The sequence below is a fragment of the Arvicola amphibius genome, chromosome 14 (genome assembly GCF_903992535.2).
Source record: "Arvicola amphibius chromosome 14, mArvAmp1.2, whole genome shotgun sequence".
Taxonomy (NCBI): domain Eukaryota; kingdom Metazoa; phylum Chordata; class Mammalia; order Rodentia; family Cricetidae; genus Arvicola; species Arvicola amphibius.
The window spans coordinates 6,009,362-6,032,591 of record NC_052060.1 but is presented as its reverse complement, the minus strand read 5'-3'; the positions used below and the strand labels follow the sequence as shown (position 1 = coordinate 6,032,591).

General features: G+C 45.2%; 1 protein-coding gene across 4 annotated transcripts in view; it reads right to left on the bottom strand.

Moving 5' to 3' along the window:
- Pi4kb (phosphatidylinositol 4-kinase beta) overlaps positions 1–23,206 on the bottom strand; it is a 36,365-nt gene extending 13,159 nt beyond the window's left edge. For 2 of the 4 annotated variants that reach the window (XM_038311009.1, XM_038311011.1), the window contains exons 1-5: positions 22,839–23,206; positions 10,173–11,109; positions 5,671–5,715; positions 1,728–1,955; positions 783–1,010 (exon numbers count right to left, since the gene is read on the bottom strand). In XM_038311009.1, the coding sequence (XP_038166937.1) occupies positions 783–1,010; positions 1,728–1,955; positions 5,671–5,715; positions 10,173–11,081 (1,410 nt within the window). In that variant the 5' untranslated portion in view covers positions 11,082–11,109; positions 22,839–23,206. The remainder of the gene's footprint in view (positions 1–782; positions 1,011–1,727; positions 1,956–5,670; positions 5,716–10,172; positions 11,110–22,838) is intronic. The other 2 variants (XM_038311010.1, XM_038311012.1) reach the window with 1 other exon arrangement.
- Positions 23,207–23,230: the final 24 nt, after the last annotated feature.

Sequence of the window (23,230 nt, the reverse complement as noted above, 5' to 3'; positions counted from 1 at the left end):
TACTCAGGTGTGGCACACAGAAAGCTCTCCATAAACATTTTTTTTTTAAAGTTTTTCAAGAAAGGTACAGACTGACCTCAAATTCGCTATGTAGCTGAGGCTGGCCTTGTGGCCTTGAACACCAAATCCTTTCAAAACACTCAACCTTTCAGCTGGAATTATAGCTGTGAGTCACTACATGCCAATATTAATATTTCTCTCTTTTTAAAATATTGATTTTATGCCTGCATGTGCATCATGAATGTGCAATGTCCACAGAGGCCAGAAGAGGGCAGCAGGTCTCTCTGGAACTAGAGTTAAGACAGTTGTGTGAGCCACAGCAAAGGAGCTGGGGACTGAACCCCGTCTCTATAAAAGCAGCAGAGCTCTTACTACTCACAGAGATCCCTTGGCTCTGCCCTGAGTGCTGGGATTAAAGGCCTGCACCACCACGGCCTAGCTCCCTTTATATATTTGACTGAATGCAGGTATGGCTTGTCAGTCTCTGCTGTCCTAAATCAACTTTATATAGTGGGTGTTCCATGAATATTTTATTACATTTCCCTCCTCCCCTAGTCTAGATGTTCCTTTTTATTTCCAATCTGAATTCCTGCTGCAGGAGAACAAGCGTGAGCCTATTCCAACCAGCTGTTCAGTGCTTTTCCTTCTCACACCCCTTACTACCTGCAACATTCATCTGGGCGCTTGTGCCATCTGCTAACAGGTGTGTTATTCCAAATGTATTAAAAGCTCCTAGAAAACAGATGTTGTACCCCCAGTATTGTCTCCTTGGTGCCCCTCACCTCCACCTGTAGCTCGCCTATATCATCCACCGACCAGGCTTCGTCATCATTGTCGTAATTGGGCACCGTGCTGAAGCTGCCAGCTCGCTGCTCATGAGTGATACCACATTCAGGCAGGTTCTCTACGGACCGTGTGCTGCGAATTCGGTTCTCAGGGATCCGAGCAGGAACACTAGTTGTGTCGAAGTTCTCACATTCCAGAACTTCCACGTAGATCAGGTAGGGAGCCTGGGGGAGTGGGGGGGGAATGACAGCATTTGCCACTACCGCCCATCTAAGTTCCATTGACACAGTTCTTTCTGTCCCAACCCTCAGCAGAGTCCCTTGTGACTGTGAGCATCATGCACAGGTAGGAACTTGTGCTATCACCTGCATAAAACATTGGGGAAAGGGCGCGAGGGCTCAAATGCATGTGTGCAGTCGGGAAAAATTGTTTCAACTATCAATGGCAGTTGAAGCTCGGTGGGCTTATGCTAAAGTCAGGGCCCAGGGAAGTAGATAGAAAAACTGGATAAAGCAACATGTGTCCCAAGGAGAATCCTAATTTTCAATCCTTCCTCTGAGAGGAGACTCATTCCTATAAGTAGACAAACACAGCTTGTTTTCTCTGGAATGAATGGGCATATTTCTTTCCTTTCTGCCCACTTTGATCAAAAAGAAATCTTACACTTCTGTCCCTTCACCCACAGGGGCTGTGCTCGGACAGCCTGAGAGCTGGAGAAGGCGAAGGCTACTCAAGGAGGGCAAGGGATGGGTGGAAGGCAAGCGGTAAACTGAAAATATGAGGCTGCTCTGGCCTATAAAACCAAAGCCCAACAAGTCTGGCAGGAGGGATCTGAGGTTCTGGGCACACACTACAAGGTCTCCAGCATGCAGGTAGGGAACAAGCCTGAGTAGTCACGGGTGGTCTGATGAGGGGAAGGGTCTAGGCCAGAGCCCACTTACCTTGTCCTTGGAATTGAGGACAACAGCTTGTGTATGGGGCACACGGACCACGTGGTGGTCAAAGCCAGCAGTGGGCAGCCAGACTCGGGCAGGGAGTTTATGGTTCAGCAGAGAGAGCTCTGAGATCAGCCTTTGTGTTTTCTGCTCTTTAGTGGGGAGTGTGGCCAGCCGTTTTCCGATTGCCATCAAGGATTTGATGAATTCTCGTTCAGGGGCCAGCCGGACAGGCTACAGACGGTTGGGATGAAACAAAAGATGGTGAAGAAGACATTGAAGAAAGTAGCCTTATTTGCTCCTGGCCAGGGCCCCAGTATTTAAAGAACCCCAGGAAAGGGGTTACTTTTGGCCATGGTAGGAATTTTCACCCTACTTCTCCAGCTTGAAAGGGGGAGAACACATCCCTTCTCTGAAAGCTACTTTCAGGGGGCTCAAGATGGCCTGAGCTCAGCTCACTGAGAAAGAATCCTTTTTTTTTTTTTTTCTTGGACTTGAGTTCCTCAAAGACTGCCCCAAGCCTTTAGTACAGGCAAGGGGACAAGGTCTAGAAAGGCCATCCAGGACCTCAGACAGAAGAGCTCACACTTGAAGTGCTTTACTCATCTCAAGAACAGGGTCATCCCTTCTCCCACTGGGCCCTCGGGCTGGCTCTGTGCTAAGAGGCTCTGGCCAGGCCTCATAGGACTAGGGAAATGGGGCCTGAATCAGTATTTCCCCTTTCAAAGAAGGAGATGCTCTTCATCCCTAAACTTTTGTTGTTCTCCATGGCACAAACCCCAACTACCCCCTAAGGGCTAAGTACACAAGCAGGGATGAGAAGAGAATGCGCAAACTGTGTTAATGAGGTCTAACCACTGGGAAAGAAAAGGCGGGTGGAGTGGTACTCATAGGTGGATGGAGTAAGCAATAGCTCCTGTTAGCCCTTGGTGGCCCTTCTGAAGGCCTGTCTCTAGCAATTCCTCCCTGGGTTCACAGACTTGACCCCCCAATTTTAGTTCCCTGTGGTAAGCTTGGTTCTTCATGCCAGCTATTTCAGCAGTTCCCAGAAAGGGCAAGGTAGAGTGGGGAGAAGATGGACTCAGACAGACATGATGAAGAGCTCTACTGGTCTAAGCCTGTCTACCACAGGGACCTTTGCTCAAGACAGCCACAATGCTTAGCAGAGAGGTGCACGACTCTAATCCGAGCACCTTGAAAGTCACGGCAAGGAAGATCACAAGATGGAGGCCAGCTTGGGCTATAACAAAGAACCTGACTCAAACAAACAAAACCCCATATGCTGGGCATGGTGAGTCACATTCTAGCACTTGGGAGGCTGAGGCAGGAGGATTGCCACAAATTTCAGGTTAGCCTAGATTAGACCATGAAAAATAGATATTTACTACACAATTCCATATCTTATCATGTCTCCTCAGCTATAGAACAATCTCTCTTCTTATTCTTTCTGCTCTTCTGATTGGAATAGTATTTCATTTACCAGACTTTTCTCTACACCCCCCTCCTTTTCTTTTTTTGGTTTTTCGAGACAGGGTGTAACAACCGACCTCAAACTCCCCCTCTGACTTCTAAGTGCTGGGACTAAAGGTGACCACCACTACCTGGCTTCTCCCCCCGGCCTTTTTTTGAGACAGGGTCTTTCTATGTAGCCCTGTTGGCCTGGAGCTCAAGCTATATAGATCAAGCTAGCTAGCCTTTAGCTCATAGAAATCCTCCTGCTTATACCTTCTCAGTGCTGGGATTAAAGATGTGCACCACTATACCAAGTCTGCTTATTTTTCTGATCGAGAATTTCTACCCTTACTGCTCATACATACTACATGAAAAAAAACAAAGAAGAACATCTTTTGTTTCCTTTTTTTGAGATTAAGAACAAACTTTATTCAAGACTTTTGTTAATGAAAAAATTTGTTTTGAAAATTTCATATGAGTTCACTGTATTTATATCATTTCCACCCTTCCCATATCCCCCCTACTCCCTTTTGAATTCATGATCTATAATAAAAATTATTTTTTTAAAAAGTATTCAGAGTTTGGATATACTGGAAGCAGAAAGAGCCACTTTCTTTCCACCTTTTCTGTAATAGTGTTACAACATTATAAAAAAGATGAAACTACTGGGCATGGATTTTTTTTTTTTTTTTTTTTTTTGGAGACAGGGTCTATGTAGCTTTAGCTGGCCTAGAGATTGCTATGTAGTCCAGGCTGGTCTCAAAATCACAGAGATCTGCCTGTATTTGCCTCCCAAATGCTGGTATTGAAGTCACATGCCACCAAACATAGATAATTTTTTTAAAAAATTATTTTATGTGTATGGATGTTCTAGCTACATATCTTTATATCTATGTGTGTAGTGCCCATGGAGTTACAGGTGGTTGTGAGCAATCATGTGAGTGTTGGGAATCAAAACCAAGTCCTCTGGAAAAGCAACCAGTATTCTTAACCATTAAGCTGTTTTTCCAGCTTTTATTTTGTTTTATACTTCTTTTACTAAGTCCAACTAGTGCTATGCATATGTGAAAGTTTTTATGACTGATCATTTAGGATTAGGAAACCTATCATGGGGTTCATTCCTGGAGAAAACTGATTCTCTCTCCCCCAGCAGCTACTGATGGCTGTGGCATTTCATCTAGGGGTGGACCTTGGTAAGTTTCCCCCATCCAGAAGCTTCTCCTGAGAACTGGATTCATCTGCATATGTGAGATAAGAGTCAGTGTGCAAAGGAACCACATAGCCTCTCCCCCATGATGGGAAGAGGTATGTTGGTTTAGAGCCCTGCACAGCAACAAAGAAGGGAAACTTTAGGGACGGGGTTGAAGGAAAAAAGAAAATAAAATGGAATTGGACTTCAAGGATCCTAGAAATATCCTGGGGGCCTAACACAGAAAAAAAAAAAAAGAAAGAAAAAAAAGAATGAGGCCCTGGGTTCCACCTGAGAAAAACGGGGTGGGGGGGGCTGAGACCTGAAGACTCATGCCTCTATCCTGATCCCTGAATCCATCACTCAGTGGCCAAGGGTCAGTGTCCACAGGACCCTCGACCCCAACCAATTCATTCATCTCATTAGAAAAGGCAGAATGCTTTTCCATCCTCAAGCCAGCCTTTCAGCTGTAGACCCCTGTGTTACCTAACCACACTGGATATGACCCCCAGGCCTCCAAAAAAGAGGCTCTGCCACATGAGAGGAGATGGGATCATGATTAAAAGGGGATCAGCACAGAAAATAGAAAACAGAGTGGGTAGACAAAGAATAAAATGTTAAAAAAAAAAAAATCCAAACTCCCAGAGGGTCCAGCATTTCCTCTCACGTCTTTGCCCAGGAACAAGGTCCAAGACCCTGTAGGACCAGGGGGTCATGGGTTAGTTCAGAGGGAGTAAGAAAGGAGAACAGGGATTAAGGGACATCCTGGGCAGTGGGCTGGGGAAAGGGAAGAACTCAGACCTGGAAGAAATGAAGTTAAAAAGGAAAACCAGTTATGGGAAGGTAAAACTTTCCCTCAGGCCAATTTGTTTTTGGAGTTGGCTCGGATAGCACAGAGCCTAACGCTTAGAAAACTGAATAAATATTTGATAGGCTGATGACAGAAGTCATGGGGAAAGGGTTCTTAGTGGGAGAAATGGGATCCTGGAGGTTTCTGCCAAGCAGTCCATGGCTCTAATCCAGGAATAAATTCTACCTGTCCCAGCTGTTTGCTCCAGAGACCTAGGGGCAGCATGACATTCCAGCTGCAGTCTTGGAGCAAAGGATCAGCTGAGCCTGACTGGGCTTGGGCTCAGGGCATTGGCAGCAAAGCTCAGGGGGAATGCCACCAGGTCTGGGAAGCCTGGCAGGGAGATGCTAATCTCCTGGAATTAAAGGGGCCTTCACTGGTCATAGACAACATGGGACGGAGAGGAAATGCGGCCACGTTGGGAGCCTGCCACCCAGTCCCAGCCTGGCCCCACTTACGGAACTGAATGAATTATCAACACTCTCGGTGCTGGAGGAGAGCTCCTGGGAAAGGGCCGGAGGGCAGGGGGAGGGGAGGTTGGGGAGGAAAGAGACAAAGGCAAAGAATTTAGCGCCAACTTGGATCATAACTGCTTCTTTTGTGCAGCTATATATTTCTGCTTTAGTGAAAGACTGCCAGCTTGGAAACACTACTTGCCCAGAGTCTAGATATTTGTGGAATGTTGAAAGGCTAGCTCAGACCTTGAGATCAAGAGCTGAAGGCCAAATACCTTATTTTCTATTTCATCTTTCATTCTTTCCTGAACACACCTTCCTTTTAGATCAGAACCCTGGAGCTGGATCCCTAGTGCAATGACTGCCTGGCCAAGGCTTATTTCTTTCATATAACCCACTCACATGCTTTCAACTAACCCCTTCTCCACCGGGACAGCCACCAACTGCACGAGCCTGTATTAGAAAGTTGATGTTCCTCTACCTTCTTGGCTTACCTTTCAGTACATATCCCCTCTTAGTCAGCCTCACGATCACCTTAGGAAGCCTAATCCCAGCCTTGAACCTATATGACAAAGGGCGCCCCAGATCCATGGACCGGAAACCTATGGCTGGATGGTCATACATGTGTCAGTCTCATACCCGCCCAGCTTCCTGTCAGGTACTGCGCATGACACTGAGTACTTCACAGTTTTGAACTGATGTTGGACAATGAGGTCCTAGCTAAAACCACCCGAGAAAGCTAATTAGCAGGGCAGTAGTCATCTGAATCCCAGTCCAAAGTCTAGACCTTAATAATCTAAACACCCCAGCTGAATGAAGTGGCACACACCTGTAATTTCAGTACTTGGGAGGCCGAGGCAGAAGGATCAAGAGTTCAAGGTTAGCCCAGGCTACATACTGAGAGTCATTCTTAGGAAACAAACAAAAAATTGAAAAAATAAACACCTTCCCCCTCCTTTGTTTGGCTGAAATCTGGGAACAAAGTGAGGAGCAGCTCACTCAGTAGTTGTGGAGTAGTACCATGCCCTGGGCCATCCTGGGTTCTGTCCACCGCTGTCTACTAGGACAGGCAGCAGGCACAGAATGCGTTCATTAAGGCAGGAGGGGAGGGGACTGGACTAAGAGGCAGAGTCTTTAGAGTTCCCAGAGCAAGAAGGCAGTAGGCAGAGTACTTCTCTATGGTCAGCATTTCAAGCATCTACTTAATTCAATTCTATGGCTGAAGTTCTCGATTGAGATACTAGGTTTTGGTTTTCCTTTATGAAACTGGGCAGGAGAGCATTTACAGGGTGTAGCCACTCTTGGAAACACCCTGCTAAGGCTGCAACTCGTCTACTTTGGGAAGAAGTGGGAGGAAGGATTGAGACAGTGAGGATGGCAGAATGTGTTAGAACCTACTGGTTCAATTTCTACACCTAAGCTAGTTGGGAAATAGTAATAGGCAGGAGATTGGCTCTAGCTGATACTCTCCCAGACGGAACCCAGTGGACTCATTAATGTCCACAGCGGACAGGAGGATATCATGATCTGTTCCTCTCCCACTTCCGAGGCCTGAGTCACTTGTACTGAGTCAGCTTCAGGGAGTAAAGCTGAAGCCAAGAGCTGACATCACACCCTTATCAAGCTGGAAGGACTTCCAGTGTGACATGCAGCAGATCTCTCTGTACAAAGGTTACAGTCCTGAAAAGACAAAGCTATCTAATTGGAGTGTCCGTATGTAGGAAGGATGGAACTAGGGGGTGGTACCTAATCACTCTTTGATCCTTGTGCAGCCCCCACCCCCAGCTCTATGCCAAAATATTTATCATTTGGCTACAAATAGAAAGGAAAATTGAGGCCAATTAAGAACTGCTTTGAAGGTTGGGCTTGGGTGTGTGTGTGTGTGTAGCAAATAGATATGAGAAACCAATGCTAGAACTCTCTGTGGGAGCATGAAGGAATCCTCTGAAGATAATGGAAACTTCTGAGATCTGGCCAGTGAAGAAGAGCTTTGTAGGGAGTTCCAGGCTGAAAGTAGCCCCAGGCCTCTTCCCTGAGGCCCCATCTCACTTCTCTAGAGCTTCTCCACAGTGCGAGAAACATGGGATTAGCCAGTACCCAAAGGAAAACTAACACTGTTATCAGAGAGTGTCAGTCCCACGCAGAGAGTGCAGAAGATCTTGCTTGACTCATTTTAATAAGATACAGATTTACCTACTGCTTCTGGAAACATTTCAAGACAGACACACACTGACTAGCTCCTCACACTGGGGCTTTGGTATTAGACTTTATGGGTTCTAGTCCAAAAGCAGAATTTTATCCTCCATCCTCTGCTGCCTTTGGGACAGAACTCTGCACACTGTACAAGCAACTAGTTGTTTAGTGGATCAGTGTTTCATGACAAGGAAGGAAGAAATGGAAGACCACTTCCCTTGGCACCTCAAACACAAAAGCTTTGATAGACATATCCTCAAAATGTCAAAAGGACTGGCAGAAACCCCTGAGTTTGGCTCCATGCCTATAAACCTAGTGGCATTTATGTTTGTGTTCTGTTTCTCTTTCATGCTCTCAAATTTCCCAAGGAGCCTCAGTGGATTCAAGTGTCTCACTCTGCCAGCATCAGACAGATAACCCAGGAGGACCTAGGGAAGTGCTACCTTCTTCCTTCTCTGGATCCAGTAACCCACGAATAGCCAGGTGGGGAAGAATGGCAACTGGAAAACCCATCCTAGAGATTTAAACACTCATAGAGTACCTGCCTCTCAGAGCCATCCATAATCCTGCAGGATAGAAGTTAGATGCATGGAAGAAGGACCCCAGACCAGCACAGGGTAAGAAAAACCCTAAGGCCTCTGCTTTTCTGGTCCTAAGATGCAGACTAAAAAATAGATACAGGGAAAAGTCAAGCTGGACAAGAGGCACCCATGAATTCCCTCCCAGCTGCGCACACTCCAACCAGATCTGATCTTAGATGAGGCAGCTCTCTCAGATAATCTCAAACCCTTCAGGATCTCAGTTCCACCAAGATCTGGAGGATTCTTCTTGCTCTGCAACAACCTCCCTTCCTAGACCCTCAACTGCTGCGACACTCAAACAGAAATGAAAACAGTCCACTCTAGTTCCCATCATAGCCTGGGCTTTGACTGTCCATGGATGTGGAAGTGTGAATTGTCACATCCTGGGCTCTTCTTCCCCAATGACCTCTTACAGCTGGGATCTGGGGAAGTAGATGCTGAGGAATAACCATGGCAGCTCAGCTGAGTGACTATGAGCATGAACTATGGACTGGGTTCCTGGTCTAACAGTAACTAGTTGAATGACCTTAGTGAAGCCATTTAACGTCTCTGAGCCCTGTTCCTCACTGGTAAAATAACACCAGTTTGAACTGTGAGGATCCACATACATTATCTGGCATGCTGCCTAGTATATCAGTGATCAATAAACACTGGCACATTTGGCTTCAATATTATTAAAATATCATAATGAAATACATTGCTAGGGAAAGCAGGCTATGAATCTCCCTTGCCGACTGCTTTTCTTTCTCTAACTACCCTGACTTCCCTCTACTTGAAAGAAACTTTACTGTATCAAAACTGTGGGTGGTTTACACCCCACAGAGACAGATGCCAGGGCCATAGGCATATGCATTCCAACAGTGTGTATTCTTCATTTTTTTCTTTTCTTTTTAAAAATTCCTTCTTTTCTAGGCTCATCTGGCAGCCAAGATGGGAGCCTGCCAACAAAGATGAAGACTGGAGCACCAATAGTCTGGCTGGGACACCTGGCCACTGAACTGGTTATCCATTGGGCATCTTTCCTCACTATCTGTCCAGATATATAGTAGATGGTGGTGCTAAGCTGCCAACCGCTTACCTCCTGCTCTGTCAACGTTAGATAGCCTGTTGCTGCCAAGCTTCCTTTTCTCAACCTCGGCTCCTCAACCAGCATTACACTTACTTTGCCACGGTTATGTCTCTCTTCCCTTTTTGTTATCTCAAATGAAGGCAGGACATTCTGTTGAGGCCCCACTGGTAGAGAATAAACTTTACCCTATGTTAACAAAAAGTAGGGTCTTTGGGGAGCGAGGAAAAGGATTTATGAGGAATGGAGGAGAAGCTGATGGGCTAGTTAGCATCCTTTCCTTTCCCTTGTGTGGCTGCTGTGATCTCACGTAGGCCAGGTTCCAACAGGGTGCATCAGGCCTGCGTCACAGTTCTTAGTATGTGATTAATGGAGTGACAGCTCAGTTTAGTGAAAGCCAACTCTGGACAATGTCAAGAGTATCAGCCTTGCCATTAGCTAGACGATCTGAGGCCAGTCACTTTATCTCTCTAGTCTCCCAATTGTTCCTCTGTAAAATGAGGCCACTGGAATACATGAATTCTAAGGTCTTTTTCCATTCTAACATTCCATGCTTCTATCAGTGACATGAGACAGAAGGGAGGACAGAAACAGAGTAACCCCATGTAAGACATCCTGTCTCCATGCAACCTTCACTTTGCCCATCAGTCTCTCCCCCAATTTACCTCATCCTCATTCTCCACTTTAGGGTTGCTGGCTGTTCGCTTCAGGTTGCTGCTGAGACTTATGCTGGCTGTAGCATCTGACTTAGAGCGCTGGTGAGTCCTTTTAGAGGGAGACAGCCCTGTGTCGGGGGCTGGGCTCAAAGATGGCAGCTCCCTCTTTCGGTGAGCTGGCTTCAGCTCATCTGAGAGGATCAGCTTCCGTAACTTGGTCCCTCGGGAGTGTCGTTGAGTGGAAATGTGCATGTCTGAAGAGTAGGCCCCAAGCAACAGGGCACACTGCAGGGAAAAGTTGATGCTCTGCCGACATCGGTGGACTATGTAGGGTTTAATGGCATCGCCCACATCCTCATCCATGTGAATATACATGTTAAGCAACTGGGGCAAATAGAAGTCCACATCCTCATTGCGAAAGCAGAAGAGGCGGTTGCCAATGTAGGCTTGCACTCCAGGCTCCTTGGAGTTATACAAGTATGAAATGGCCATAGAGATGTCAAATAGTTTTGACTCAAACAGTCTCAGGAGCCAAGACTGTTTGGCTGAGTTGTTCTGTCGCCGTCTTCTTGCTCCTTTGGCTGTGCCAGAGGCCACAGTGGCCCCCATCTCATCTTCTTCTTCCCTGATCTGGGCAGGTGGGTCATCTAGGCAACGGATCTCATTGTCCACACCATCCCCATTAACCAACTCCAGAGGGTTGTCTTTGCTAGAGACAGCTACACCTCCATGCAAAAGCTTGACTTTTTCCAGCACCTCCTGGCAGGCCTTCTGGGCCACCTCAGGGTCAATCACTGACAGTTCCCCGACCCCCTCTGTGATGACGCTTAGCAAGGAGCCCCCGTTATTCCCTGATGGGCTAGGAGTAGACTCAGAAGTTGGCTTCAGGGTAGCAGGCTCCACTACCATGTCTCCCATGGCTACAGCCAGACTTGGAGCGTCCAAGCTAAAGGAGGGAGGGAGACAAGAAAAGAAAGAGACATACACACGCTTGTTAGTGGTGTCACAGTCAGGGCTTTCCTTTACCATGAAGCTTGCCCAAGTACCTCCTCCTCTGTCTTCCTGCATCCTTCAACATCAGAAAAGTCATCTCAACAGAAATCTGTCCTCACTACCTCTACTTCTGGCCACTGCATAACCTTCATTCCTTCTGTACTTACCTTGGTTCTTTGCTTGGATGTGCGAAATGTTCTTTACATGTCGTATGGTCTTACAAATTTTTCAGTATGCTGGGGAGCAACTCGGGTCTTATTCTCTTTTCTTTAAGTCTAAATACTTTTTTCTTGTTCTTCCTGTGTCACCTTCAAATGCCTATGTGACACTTTTCCTACCTAAACTATTATCTCCTTATTCATAACATATTTCACACACAAGTTCTCTGCCTCTCTCTTTATTTAGTATCAAAGCTGTTACTGTCTTCTGAGACTATTATACTATAATCCGGGCTGGCCTAAAACCTACAGCAATTCTCCTGCCTCAGGCTTCTAAGCACTGGACTTATAGGTACTAGCTACCACTCTTGACTTTGCAGAAACTTTTCCTTCCCAACACATTAGTGTCAGGGAATAAGAGCCAGCAACTACTACTCTAAGCTTCACATAGTGGAGAGCATCTCTCAAACAGCCACTGTCAACCTTGCAGAAGCTGTACCATTTTTCTCTGTGTGTGGCTTCCTGATAACATACCCTCGCTCTATGTTTATAAGCCATAAAAACCCAAACACACCATGTATCTTCTGTTTCAGTTTCTTCAACTGCAAATTGAGAAAAAAAATTATTTCACATTGATGCTATATATAAGAAAGACATAAACTTATGTGGATGAAATGATTTAACATAATTCCTGGCATGAGGTAGTATTCAATAATGCTAGCTAAATTCTAACCCTGTAAAAGGTTAATAAACAGTGTGTGCATATATACTATTATTTTTATAAGGGGTGTGAATTGCCTTAGTCATTTGTGATCCTTTGAAAATGTATGGTCCCTACCCCTTACTACCTTCCCCACTATTATGTACTAACTCTAGGAACTGGAACGGTTGTATGAAAACAAAAAGAAATCAGGACTCATGGGTCTACAACTTCTAAAAAAAAAACAGGGATACACAAGAGTTGAAACTTGGATCTCTCTGGATGGGCTTGTAGAAGTAGTCAGAGAACACTGCTGGTGAAAGCCACTGCTTCCAAGAGCAGCCTTCAGAGCATCATCAAACCAGATCAGGAAAGTCTGCAAAAAGCAAGAAGGGAATATCAGAGTGGTCCAGATCAGAAGAATAAGTCTAGAATATTTTGTCAGATAATTATAACTTCAGAATCTGGATATTGGCCTCTTCCCAAATAAAGAGAGCATCTAATGTACACGTTAGAAAAAGGGAGAGGCTTCTGCAGAGCTAGAAAGGAAGTAATTTCTAGCTGGGTATGGTGGCGCACACCTTTGATCCCAGCACTCGGGAGGCAGAAGCAGGAGGATCTTTCTGAGTTCAAGGCCAGCCTGGTCTACAGAGGGAGTTCCAAATAGCCAGGGCTACACAGAGAAACCCCGTCTCCAAAAACCAAACCAAACCAAAACAAAAAAATAAATAAAATAAAGTAAGTAATTTCTAAGTGTTTAGAACATTATTCTTTTTTTCTAATGAGGCTGGGGTACCGATACCTTGAATGAATAGAAAAGAGGTGCTCAGTGTATGTTTTTCTGGTCACTCTGAAGAACTTTTATTTATTTTTTTCCCCAGACAGGAGTCTCATGAATTTCAGGCTGGCCTTGAACTCATTATATAGCTAAGGACGATCTTAAACTTCTGATATTTTTGCCTTCATTTCCCAGGTGCTAGCGTTAGAGACATGGACCACTATGCCTGGCTTGATTGAACCCAGGGCTTCATACATGTTAGGCGTGCATTCTACCAACTAAGCTACATCTCCAGCTGCAGAAGCCCTACTTTCTAACACCTTCCTTCCATTGTGCTTCTTTTACCTCTGAAGTGTTAAGTGGCAAGGTTACTTTCATTTGCCCAATATCACACAGTCCAGCTCTCTGCCTCCCAGCAGTTAGTACCAGAGCTTTCCAGAAAGACTGATGGGAAACTCTTCAACTCTCAGATACCAACAAAAAGGAATACTTGTTCATCTTTCTTCCAACTCTGTCAAGCAAGAAAAGTATCCCTGTCAAGAAACATACCTAAACATAATAAAGGCAATATACAGCAAGCTGACAGCCAGCATCAAACTAAATGGAGAGAAACTCAGTGATTCCACTAAAATCAGGAACAAGACAAGGTTGTCTACTCTCTCCTTATCTATTCAATACAGTTCTTGAGGTCCTAGCTAGAGCAATGAAACACCAAAGGGAGATCAAGGGGATACAAATAGGAAAATAAGAAGTCAAACTCTTACTATTTGCTGATGATATGATAGTTTATATACGTGACCCCAAAAATTCTACCAAAGAACTTCTACAACTCATAAACACTTTCTGTAATGTAGGATACAAGATTAACTCAAAAAAAAAATTCAGTAGCCCTCCTGTACACAGATGATAAATAGGCTGAGAAAGAAATCAGAGAAAAATCACCCTTCACAATAACCACAAATAGCATAAAATATCTTAGAGTAACTCTAACCAAACAAGAGGAAGATTTGTATAATGAGAACTTTAAATCTTTGAAGAAAAAAAATTGAAGAGGACACCAGAAAGTGGAAAGATCTCCCATGCTCTTGGGTAGGTAGAATTAACATAGTAAAAATGGCAATCTTACCAAAAGCAATCTACAGATTCAATGCAATGCCCATCAAAATCACAGAAAAATTCTTCACAGACTTTGAGAGAATGATACTCAACTTCATATGGAAAAGCAAAAAACCCAGGAAAGCCAAAACAATCCTGGGCAATAAAAGAACTTCTGGAGGCATCACAATCCCTGACTTCAAACTCTGCTACAGAGCTACAGTACTGAAAACAGCCTGGTAGGGCTAGAGAGATAGCTCAGAGGTTAAGAGCATTGCCTGCTCTTCCAAAGGTCTTGAGTTCAATTCCCAGCAACCACATGGTAGCTCACAACCTCTTCTGGCCTACAGGCATACACACAGACAGAATATTGTATACTAAATAAATAAATATTTAAAAAAAAAACAGCCTGAAGCCGGGTGGTGGTGGCGCACGCCTTTAATCCCAGCACTCGGGAGGCAGAGGCAGGCGGATCTCTGTGAGTTCGAGACCAGCCTGGTCTACAAGAGCTAGTTCCAGGACAGGCTCCAAAGCTACAGAGAAACCCTGTCTCGAAAAACAAAAAACAAAACAAAACAAAACAAAAAAACATAAAAACAGACAGGAGGACCAATGGAACTGAATCGAAGACACCGATATTAATCAACACACCTGATTTTTGGCAAAGAAGCAAAAAATACAAAATGGAAAAAAGAAAGCATATTTAACAAACGGTGCTGGCATAACTAGATATCAACATGTAGAAGAATGAAAATAGAGCCATATCTATCACTATGCACAAAAGTCAAGTCCAAATGGATCAAAGACCTCAACATAAAGCCAGCCACACTGAACCTCATAGAAGAGAAAGTGGGAAGTACACTTGAACGCATTGGCACAGGAGACCACTTCCTAAATATAACGCCAGCAACACAGACACTGAGAGAAACAATTAATAAATGGGACCTCCAGAAACTGAGAAGCTTCTGTAAAGCAAAGGACATGGTCAACAAGACAAAACACCAGCCTACATAGGATGGAAAAAGATCTTCACTAACCCCTCATCAGACAGAGATCTGATCTCCAAAATATACAAAGAACTCAAGAAATTGGTTATCAAAAGAACAAATAATCTGATAAAAAAAAATGGAATTCAGACCTAAACAGAGAACTCTCAACAGAGGAATCAAATGGCTGAAAGACACTTAAGGAAATGCTCAACATCCTTAGTCATCAGAGAAATGCAAATTAAAACAACTCTGAAATTCCATCTTACACCTGAAAGAATGGCCAAGATCAAAAACACTGATGACAACTTATGCTGGAGAGAATGGTGGGAAAAGGGAACACTTCTGCATTGCTGGTGGGAGTGAAAGCTGGTACAACCCCTTTGGATGTCAGTGTGGCGATTTCTCAGAAAATTCGGAAATAACCTTCCTCAAGACTCTGCAATACCACTTTTGGGTATATATCCAAAGGATGCTCAGTCGTGCCACAAGGACATGTGCTCAACTATGCTCATAGCAGCTTTGTCTGTCATAGCCAGAACCTAGAAACAACCCAAATATCCCTCGACTGAAGAATGGATAAGGAAAATGTGCTACATTTACACTACACAGCAGAAAAAAATAACAGTATCTTGAAATTTGCAGGCAAATGGATAGAGCTAGAAAACATTGTTTTGAGTGAGGTAACCCAGACACAGAAAGACAATTATCACATGTACTCACTCATAAGTGGTTTTTAAACATAAAGCAAAGAAAACTAGCCTACAAATCACAATCCCAGAGAACCTAGACAACAATGAGTACTCTAGGAGACATACATGGATCTAATCTACAGGGGAAGTATAAAAAGACAAGATCTGAGTAAATTGGGAGCATGGGAACCTTGGGAGTGGGTTGATGGGGAGGGGTGAGGTAGGGAGGGGAGCAGAGAAAAATGTAAAGCTCAATAAAAATCAATAAAAAAGTATTACTTTACTTCCTGATGAAGTCTGGACTTGGTATGAAGAAGGTGGCTCCTTTCACTACACTCTCCAGAGTTAGGCAGTGCCTCTGAGCAGTAGAACCAGCATGGCTGCCTATGTGGACCTGCCTCTAATCCATCCAACTGTGGGTTGCACAGGAATAATAAGGCAGCTTGAATCACTGCCTGCCACCCTTTGTAGGACACTCTCATGGTCTACCTTGATCAGCCCTGTCAACTGACCTACCCCAGTATCTGTATCCTTGGCTTGTCCTTTTCTACCCAGAGACTTCTAAATCACAAAGCTCCTAAGTCTGCTTTTCAAAATCTTAAAGCGGATATGGTATGGGGTGCAGAACTGTAATTCCTGAGAGTCGGAAGCAGGATGATCAAGAACACAAGGTCAACCTCAATTATACAGCAAGTTCAAGGCCCAGATTACATGGGATAATCTAAAAACAAAGCAAAACATTTTAAAGGGGTATTGGGAGTAAAGTTTAGGAGCAGAGTGCTTGTCTAACAGATACAAAGCCCTGTGTTTGATCCCCAGCACCATAAAAACAAAAGCAACCACCAGGCTATGGTGGCTCACACCCTTAATCTCAGCACTCCAGAGGTAGGCAGATTTGTGAGTTCAAGGCCAGCCTGGTCTACAAAGCAAGTTTCAGGGCAGTCAGAGCTGTTACACAGAGAAATCCTGTCTCAAAAACCAAAGTAACACAAAACAAAACAAAACAAAACAAAAAAAAACAACAAAACAAAAACAACCACCCCCAAACTTCCAAGGGAAATAAAGTTCAGTCATCCTCACATACAAGAGTGTCTTAGACTTCATAGGAAATTAATTTTCCTGTCCCAATTAATTAGAATTTTGCTTATTACTGGCACCAGGAAGGCAGGGAAAGATACCATTATTCTTTTATCCTGTAGGCAAAAGAAGAATCTCCCAGGGTTCAGCCCGGGATCCACAGTGACCAGACTTCCTAACCTGCCCAAGAACTGGATGATATCAACAGGTGCAGAAAAGGCAGGCACAGGGCAGGTGACATAGGCTGAGTAATGCAAGCACTTGTAATGCAAGCACTTGTAATGCAAGCTTGGTGGCCCAGCTTCCATCCCTTGAGCCCAAGGCAGAAGGAAACAATCAAATCATGAAAGGTTTCTTCTCACCTTCACATGCATGGTGTGGCATGTGTGTACCTGTGTGTAAACACACATGCACACACATACACACATACATGAGATACATAATTTTGTTAAAAAGTAGGGCATGGTGGTATATGCCTGTAATCTTAGCATTTGAATAGTAGAGGCAGGAGGATCAAGAGTTCAAGGTCATCTTCAGATACTTAGTGAGTAGAGCCTAGCATGGGGTACAAGAGACTACTGTCAAAACAAAACTGAAACTAAAATCAAAACATATAAAAAAAAAAACCCAAAACCAAACCAAACCAAAAAAAGTAAGGCAGATAAGCCCAACTTCTCTTTTATATAAGCATCTCTAACTGGCTATACAAGCATACCACCAGGCTTTTAGAAAAAGTTGACGGTCAGCATCTGATGAACAACCTCAAGTTGGGTTCTGCCCTCCACATGTATGCACGCAAACACTAATTAACATATATGGGCACACACACACATACACGAATAACAGAAATAAGGAATTCTCAAAAATCTAATTCAAATATGGTCTTCAACAGTAATTTCTTCATCTTTAAATGCAATGAAAAATAACCCTTGGAGCACAAACTATTCTAAAGAAAATAAAAGGATGAAAACGCAGTGACAAAAAGAGGAGGAAACAAGCCTTGCGTTTGCCACTCTTCCTCCTACAAACCGTGGCATCCACACAGCTGAGGATCAACACCACGCTGGGAGTCTAAACTCCTTCAGACAGACTGGAGGGAAAAAGAAGAGGCCTCCTTGTTTGAGCCTGGCAGCTTGACTACCAGGAAAGGACGGGGCTGGGAAAAGATCAGAGCTTAAAGTGTTGATAATTGTGCCCCATGAAACCAGGCAAGGCAGGCATGATCTTAAATCAACTTTATAGAATTTAGAGTCACCATGGAAATAAACTTCTGTATGCATGTCTGTGAGGGATTGTCTAGACTAGGTTAACTGAGGTGGGAAAACCCAAAATACTGGAGGCTCCAATCCATGGGGTGGGGACCCAGACTGAATCAAAAGGAGACAGTACGGTATGACCATTTACGGCTCTCTCGGTCCTTACTGCAGACGCAAAGTAACCAGCTGCCTCACTCCTGACATCACGCTCTGCCCACTGTGATGGACTGTAAGCAGAAACACTCTCCTTAAGTTGCTTTTGTCAGGTTTTGTGGTAGCAATGAGAAAAACACCTAATATAGCAGAGAAAGTCTGTGAATCAGGGTCGATCCAGGTTATGGTAGTACAGAGCAGTTTCTGCAGAGCAGAGAAGGTGGCCACATGTGTTCTGTATAAGGAACGGTGGGCTGTGTCCCGCCACCTGGCTAGCTTTACCCAAAATAATTACACGGAAACTGTATTCATTTAAACACTGCCTGGCCCATTAGTTCTAGCCTCATATCGGCTAATTCTCATATCTTGCTTAACCCATATTTAGTAATCTGTGTAGCACCATGAGGTGGTCGCTTACCAGGAGAGATCTTAACTTGCGTCTGTCTTGGAGAGGCATGGCGACTGACTATGGCGACTGCCTAAAGCGTCTGCCCGACTCTGCTTTCTCTCTCCCACAATTCTGCTCTGTCTACTCCGCTTACCTAATTTTCTGTCCTATTAAAGGGCCAAGGCAGTTTCTTTATTAACCAATAAAAGTAACTTATAGACAGATGACCCTCCTCCATCAGTATTTCATGGGCCTAAGCAGTTATGTCTACTCTGGAGGGAATGATAAATCTTTAATTAGGCTCTCTTCAACTGAGCACCTCAAAAATTCTGTGCAAGCAAAGTCACCTGCACAGAATTTTATGTAAACAGTCTTCATGAAAAGACTTACTAGACTGGACTGGACTTTCAGGAAAGACAGCAGCGTCCCAAATCAACGCCCTTTCCCAATCACCATTATTACTTCTCCAAATCTTTTACCATGCTTGATAAATATGAACTGGTTCACACCAGTCCTGATGCTTTAACATGCTCCTGCATTTTCACAGAATGACTTGTTTTGTTTTGTTTCGTTTGAGACAGGGTTTCTTCTCTGTTTAACAGCTTTGGCTGTCCTGGAACTGGGCTGGTCACAGAGATCCACCTGCCTCTGTCTCCCAAGTGCTGGGATTAAAGGTGTGTGTCACCATGCCTGGCACACAGAATGACGTCTTAGGAATCATCTGACCTAGGGCTCTTCCAAGCAGGCAGGCCAGCTCACTTTCCTCTCTTTGAAGGATCCTGTGAGATGAGTCACAAGAAGTGGAAACAAAGATAAAGGAGCCAGCATCTCACAGTATGAGGTGCAGCTAAAGTTTATGGAAAAGGCAGTCAAGGGTGTCGTGCACCAAGGGTCCAGTGCAGTGGTAGAGGGTTTACCTAACAGGAGCAAGGCTCTGACTTTCAATCCCCAGCAAAACCCAATCCATGTTAATGGAAAAGAAAGGCTCAGATGGAAACAAGAATAATGTCATAATTACCTAAACAAGTATGAATCCTCTATACTCAAACCCTCTTTTGCAACAAAGGGTCAAGAAACAAGCATTTAAGAGAAGCTACAGTAATAAGCTTTGGATAGAACTTTCTACTGAGATAACTGAAGAGGCTAGCTCTGATTTGAGGGAGTATAAGTACAGATGAAGGGAAAGGGGCTGTTAGTTTTGATCATGAATTCCTACAATACTATTGAATATTACCAAAGTCTGGAGAGATGGCTCAGTGGTTAAGAGCACTGCCTGCTCTTCCAAAGGTCCTGAGTTCCCAGCAACCACATGATGGCTCACAGCCATTTGTAATGAGATCTGGTGCCCTCTTGAGGAAGAGCCCTGGTCCGTTGCCCTCATCAACTTAGACCATGAAACCCAATATGGACAAGTTCAACACAACAGAACCGCCATATACAGGCTGCCCATGCATGCTTCAGTATTGCCAGGGCATACATTTCATTCATTTCAATTTGAAGTACATGTACTTTGACAGCAATTTTTAAAAATAAGCTGCTCTTCATAAGGGACTCTCTCTCATCCTAGACTGCTTGTTTTGCTGTTTAAGTTCCTTGCTGGGGCTGGAGAGATGGCTCAGCAGTTATGAGCACTACCTGCTCTTCCACAGGACCTGGGTTCAATTCCCAGCACCCACCTGGTGGCTTACAAACATCTTTAACCCCAGTTCCAAGGGAACAAACATCCTCTTCTGGTCTTTGCAGGCATAGGCACATCTGTGACCCATGGACATACAAGTAGGCAAAACATCCATGCACATAAAATTTTTCCTTAAAAAAGAAGTTCCTTTTCATGTTTTAAGGTCTATTACAAATCTTTAAGAACTCATCTTTCCCCTTTGACCTTAATAGTAAAGGAAAAATGATTTCTACATTTTTCCCTGTAGAGACTCTGAACTGAGCAGTCTAGCAAGCTCAAGCCCCACCAGGAACCAAGTAAGCTTGCCCAAGGTCTCAAAGGATGGTGGCATCAGGGAAGAGGGCATTCTCAGCTACAGCCTTGGGGAAAGGGCAGTGGTCTCACAGTAGTTAGGTCAATATTGATCAAGCTGAGAACTCTGTGCAAAGCCATGTATAAGCAGATTCCAGCCAGACAGCCCAAGCCTGCTGCAGGAGCCTGACGTGACTGGCAGATGGCAAAGACAGCAACCTGCACTGCTCCCCTTTCTCTGAACTAGTCCTCCTTGTTCAAGTCTAGCTGTGCTTAGACGAGACTCTCTTTGTCCCAAGCTGACTACTGAAGGGATCCTCCCAAACCTCTTCCCCACACCAAAGCAGCCCAGTTTGCTACCTTAGTGTTCAGCAGGCGTTCTTACGCAGTGTGACCCCATAGGAGAAGCAAGGACAACTAGGGGTATCATTTTTGGTTAAGGGTGAATCTAAGGAGGGAAGGTCTCTCATAAATGGATTACTAGATTGTACTCTGAGTAACTTCGAAGTAAGAAGTGGGCCAAATTGGCATAACTATTTTCTCTTTCTTTCTTTCTTTCTTTCTTTCTTTGGGGGGGGGGGGGGGGGACAATTTGAGACAGTTTTGGCTGTCCTAGAACTCCATCCATTTGTAGACCAGGCTGACCACGAACTCAGAGATCCGAATTCTGCCTCCCCAGTGCTGGGATTAAAGATGTTCACCACTACCGCCCCACTTGTGTAACTGAACGCCACTTGTGCGCCTTCCTCACTGGCTCAGGCCGAGAGAGGTGTGGAAGACAAAGCAGCATCTAGTCAGCGGCTGAGTCCAGCTGCTCCCGCTTCCCCAAGAGCTCTTCCGGAAACACATTTTCTGACTATAGAATCTGGAGTTACGGATCAGGTGGTGGAAGAGAAGAAGGCAGGCCAGGAGTCTCTGTGTCAAACTGACTTTATGCTCACAGTTAGAAACCAGAGAAATCAAAATATCAAGATAGAGGGAAATTCCCAAGATGATAAAATCACTAGCAATAAATTCCTTTTGCCTGAGAACCTGCAGTGTTTTATAAATTAAAAAAAGTATAATTCTTCTCTCAGCAGACATCCTGCTACTAGCTTATTACTGCAATACTGCTTACAGAATGAGCCATTTTCCTCACAAGAGCATTCTCAGGTTCAAGGGAGGAAGTTGCAAGCTGAACCAAGGGTCCTGATTCTGAATAGGCCACCTCTTCACATCATCTCATGTTCCTTTTCCCAGTCACACACAACTTCACCCCTTAGGCCCAAGTGCTTGTAAAACTAGCCAACATTATTCCACCGTGCTTCCGTCTGGACGGGAGTAGGAGACCCTATCCTGTGACCTAACAAAGTCCCAAATAAATAACCTGAAGCACAATTTCTCACAACCGCATTCAGTTTCCATGCAGGCCTGCTCATCCCTCCTAGTAGTTGCTTCGGAACAGTCAACGAGATGTAATGTGATTGACGGGGACTTCTTTAAAAGTCGCTCCATCCTTCAGAAACACACATCTGTCCAGAAAAGCCCAAGACAGCCGAGGCTCCCCTCCTCCCAACACATTTTCTTCTTCGTTCAAGGTTTAACAGATCTGAAATAGTGATGTGTGGGAGATAAAGTGTGACAGAGAACACTTAAAAGTTACCACAGGGAAGACAACCGAGGGAGTCAAAGATCGGCAAAATCCTGGAAACAGGGGTTGTGTGTATGTGTGTGTGAAAAGTTGGAAAGCACTAATCCGAAGGGGTGTTCACAGCAGAACTTTCTCCTTCAGGGACAGTCCAGGTATCCTCAGGCACCCCAGACAAGGGTTAAGCACTAAGGTCAAAGTAGATGGGATCTTGGGCATGATAACAACAACAACGGTCTGAGATCCTTTAAGAAGGCAATAGGCAATTCTTGGAAGCCAGGAGCTGGAGGAGTGGGTTACGGTGAGGTAATGGAATCAGAGGAGAAGAGAGGGATACGATCTTGAGCTGAGGGAAATGGGAACTCTGTGCTGAGGTTGCACAGACTTACGGAGGAGTTGGGCGAAATAGAAAACGGGATAAAGGCGGAGTCCATGGAAAAGGTTAGGGAGCAGAAACACAAACGGCGAGGAAGGGCAAACAAGGATGAACATTGTAGAAGGGGTCTAATGTGGAAAAGGTTCACGGCTTAGAGGGACAGAGGCAACAGGGGGAGTAAGTGTGTGGTGTGGGGGGGAGGTGGAATCCACGGGGCAGAGGGAGGGGCTAAACAGAAGAGGAAACCAGAAAGCAGAGAAAACGACCCCGGGCCCGAGGGAAAGGGTGAAGGACCTCAGGGTGCAGCTCCCACCAGGAAGGCAGTTTTGTAGTCGAACCCAGGTCGCGGTAGGCAGTGCGGGACAGGGTGGCAGAAGGACCCCCCTCCCCCGCGGCAAAGGCGACTCATGCGGGAGGAGTCGCTTACCTCCGGGGGACCCTCGCGGAGAGGGTGCAGGCGGTCGGGGTCGGACTGCCGACACCGCCGCCTCAGCAGCAGCGGCCGCTCCCGGGTTCCATTGGCCGCCCGTGCTTCCCTGACAGCGGCCGCGGCGGCTGCACCAGGCCCCGGCTGCGGGGCTGCCCGCGGCGCCGCCTGAAGGGGCCTTCACGCTGCCTCAAGTTGGCCCGGACCTCACACGCAGGACCCGAAATAACAATTCCTCTGCGGGCTTCGAGGTCAGAGTCTCCTGGGCCAGAGCTCTTCTTCCCGGGACTGGCCTTCCGGCTTCCCGGGCTGTCAGGACACTACCGATCCCATAGTAATCAGAGAGCGGTGAGCTGCCCGAGTCACGCCTGTTCAGAAATAAAAAGGGGGCG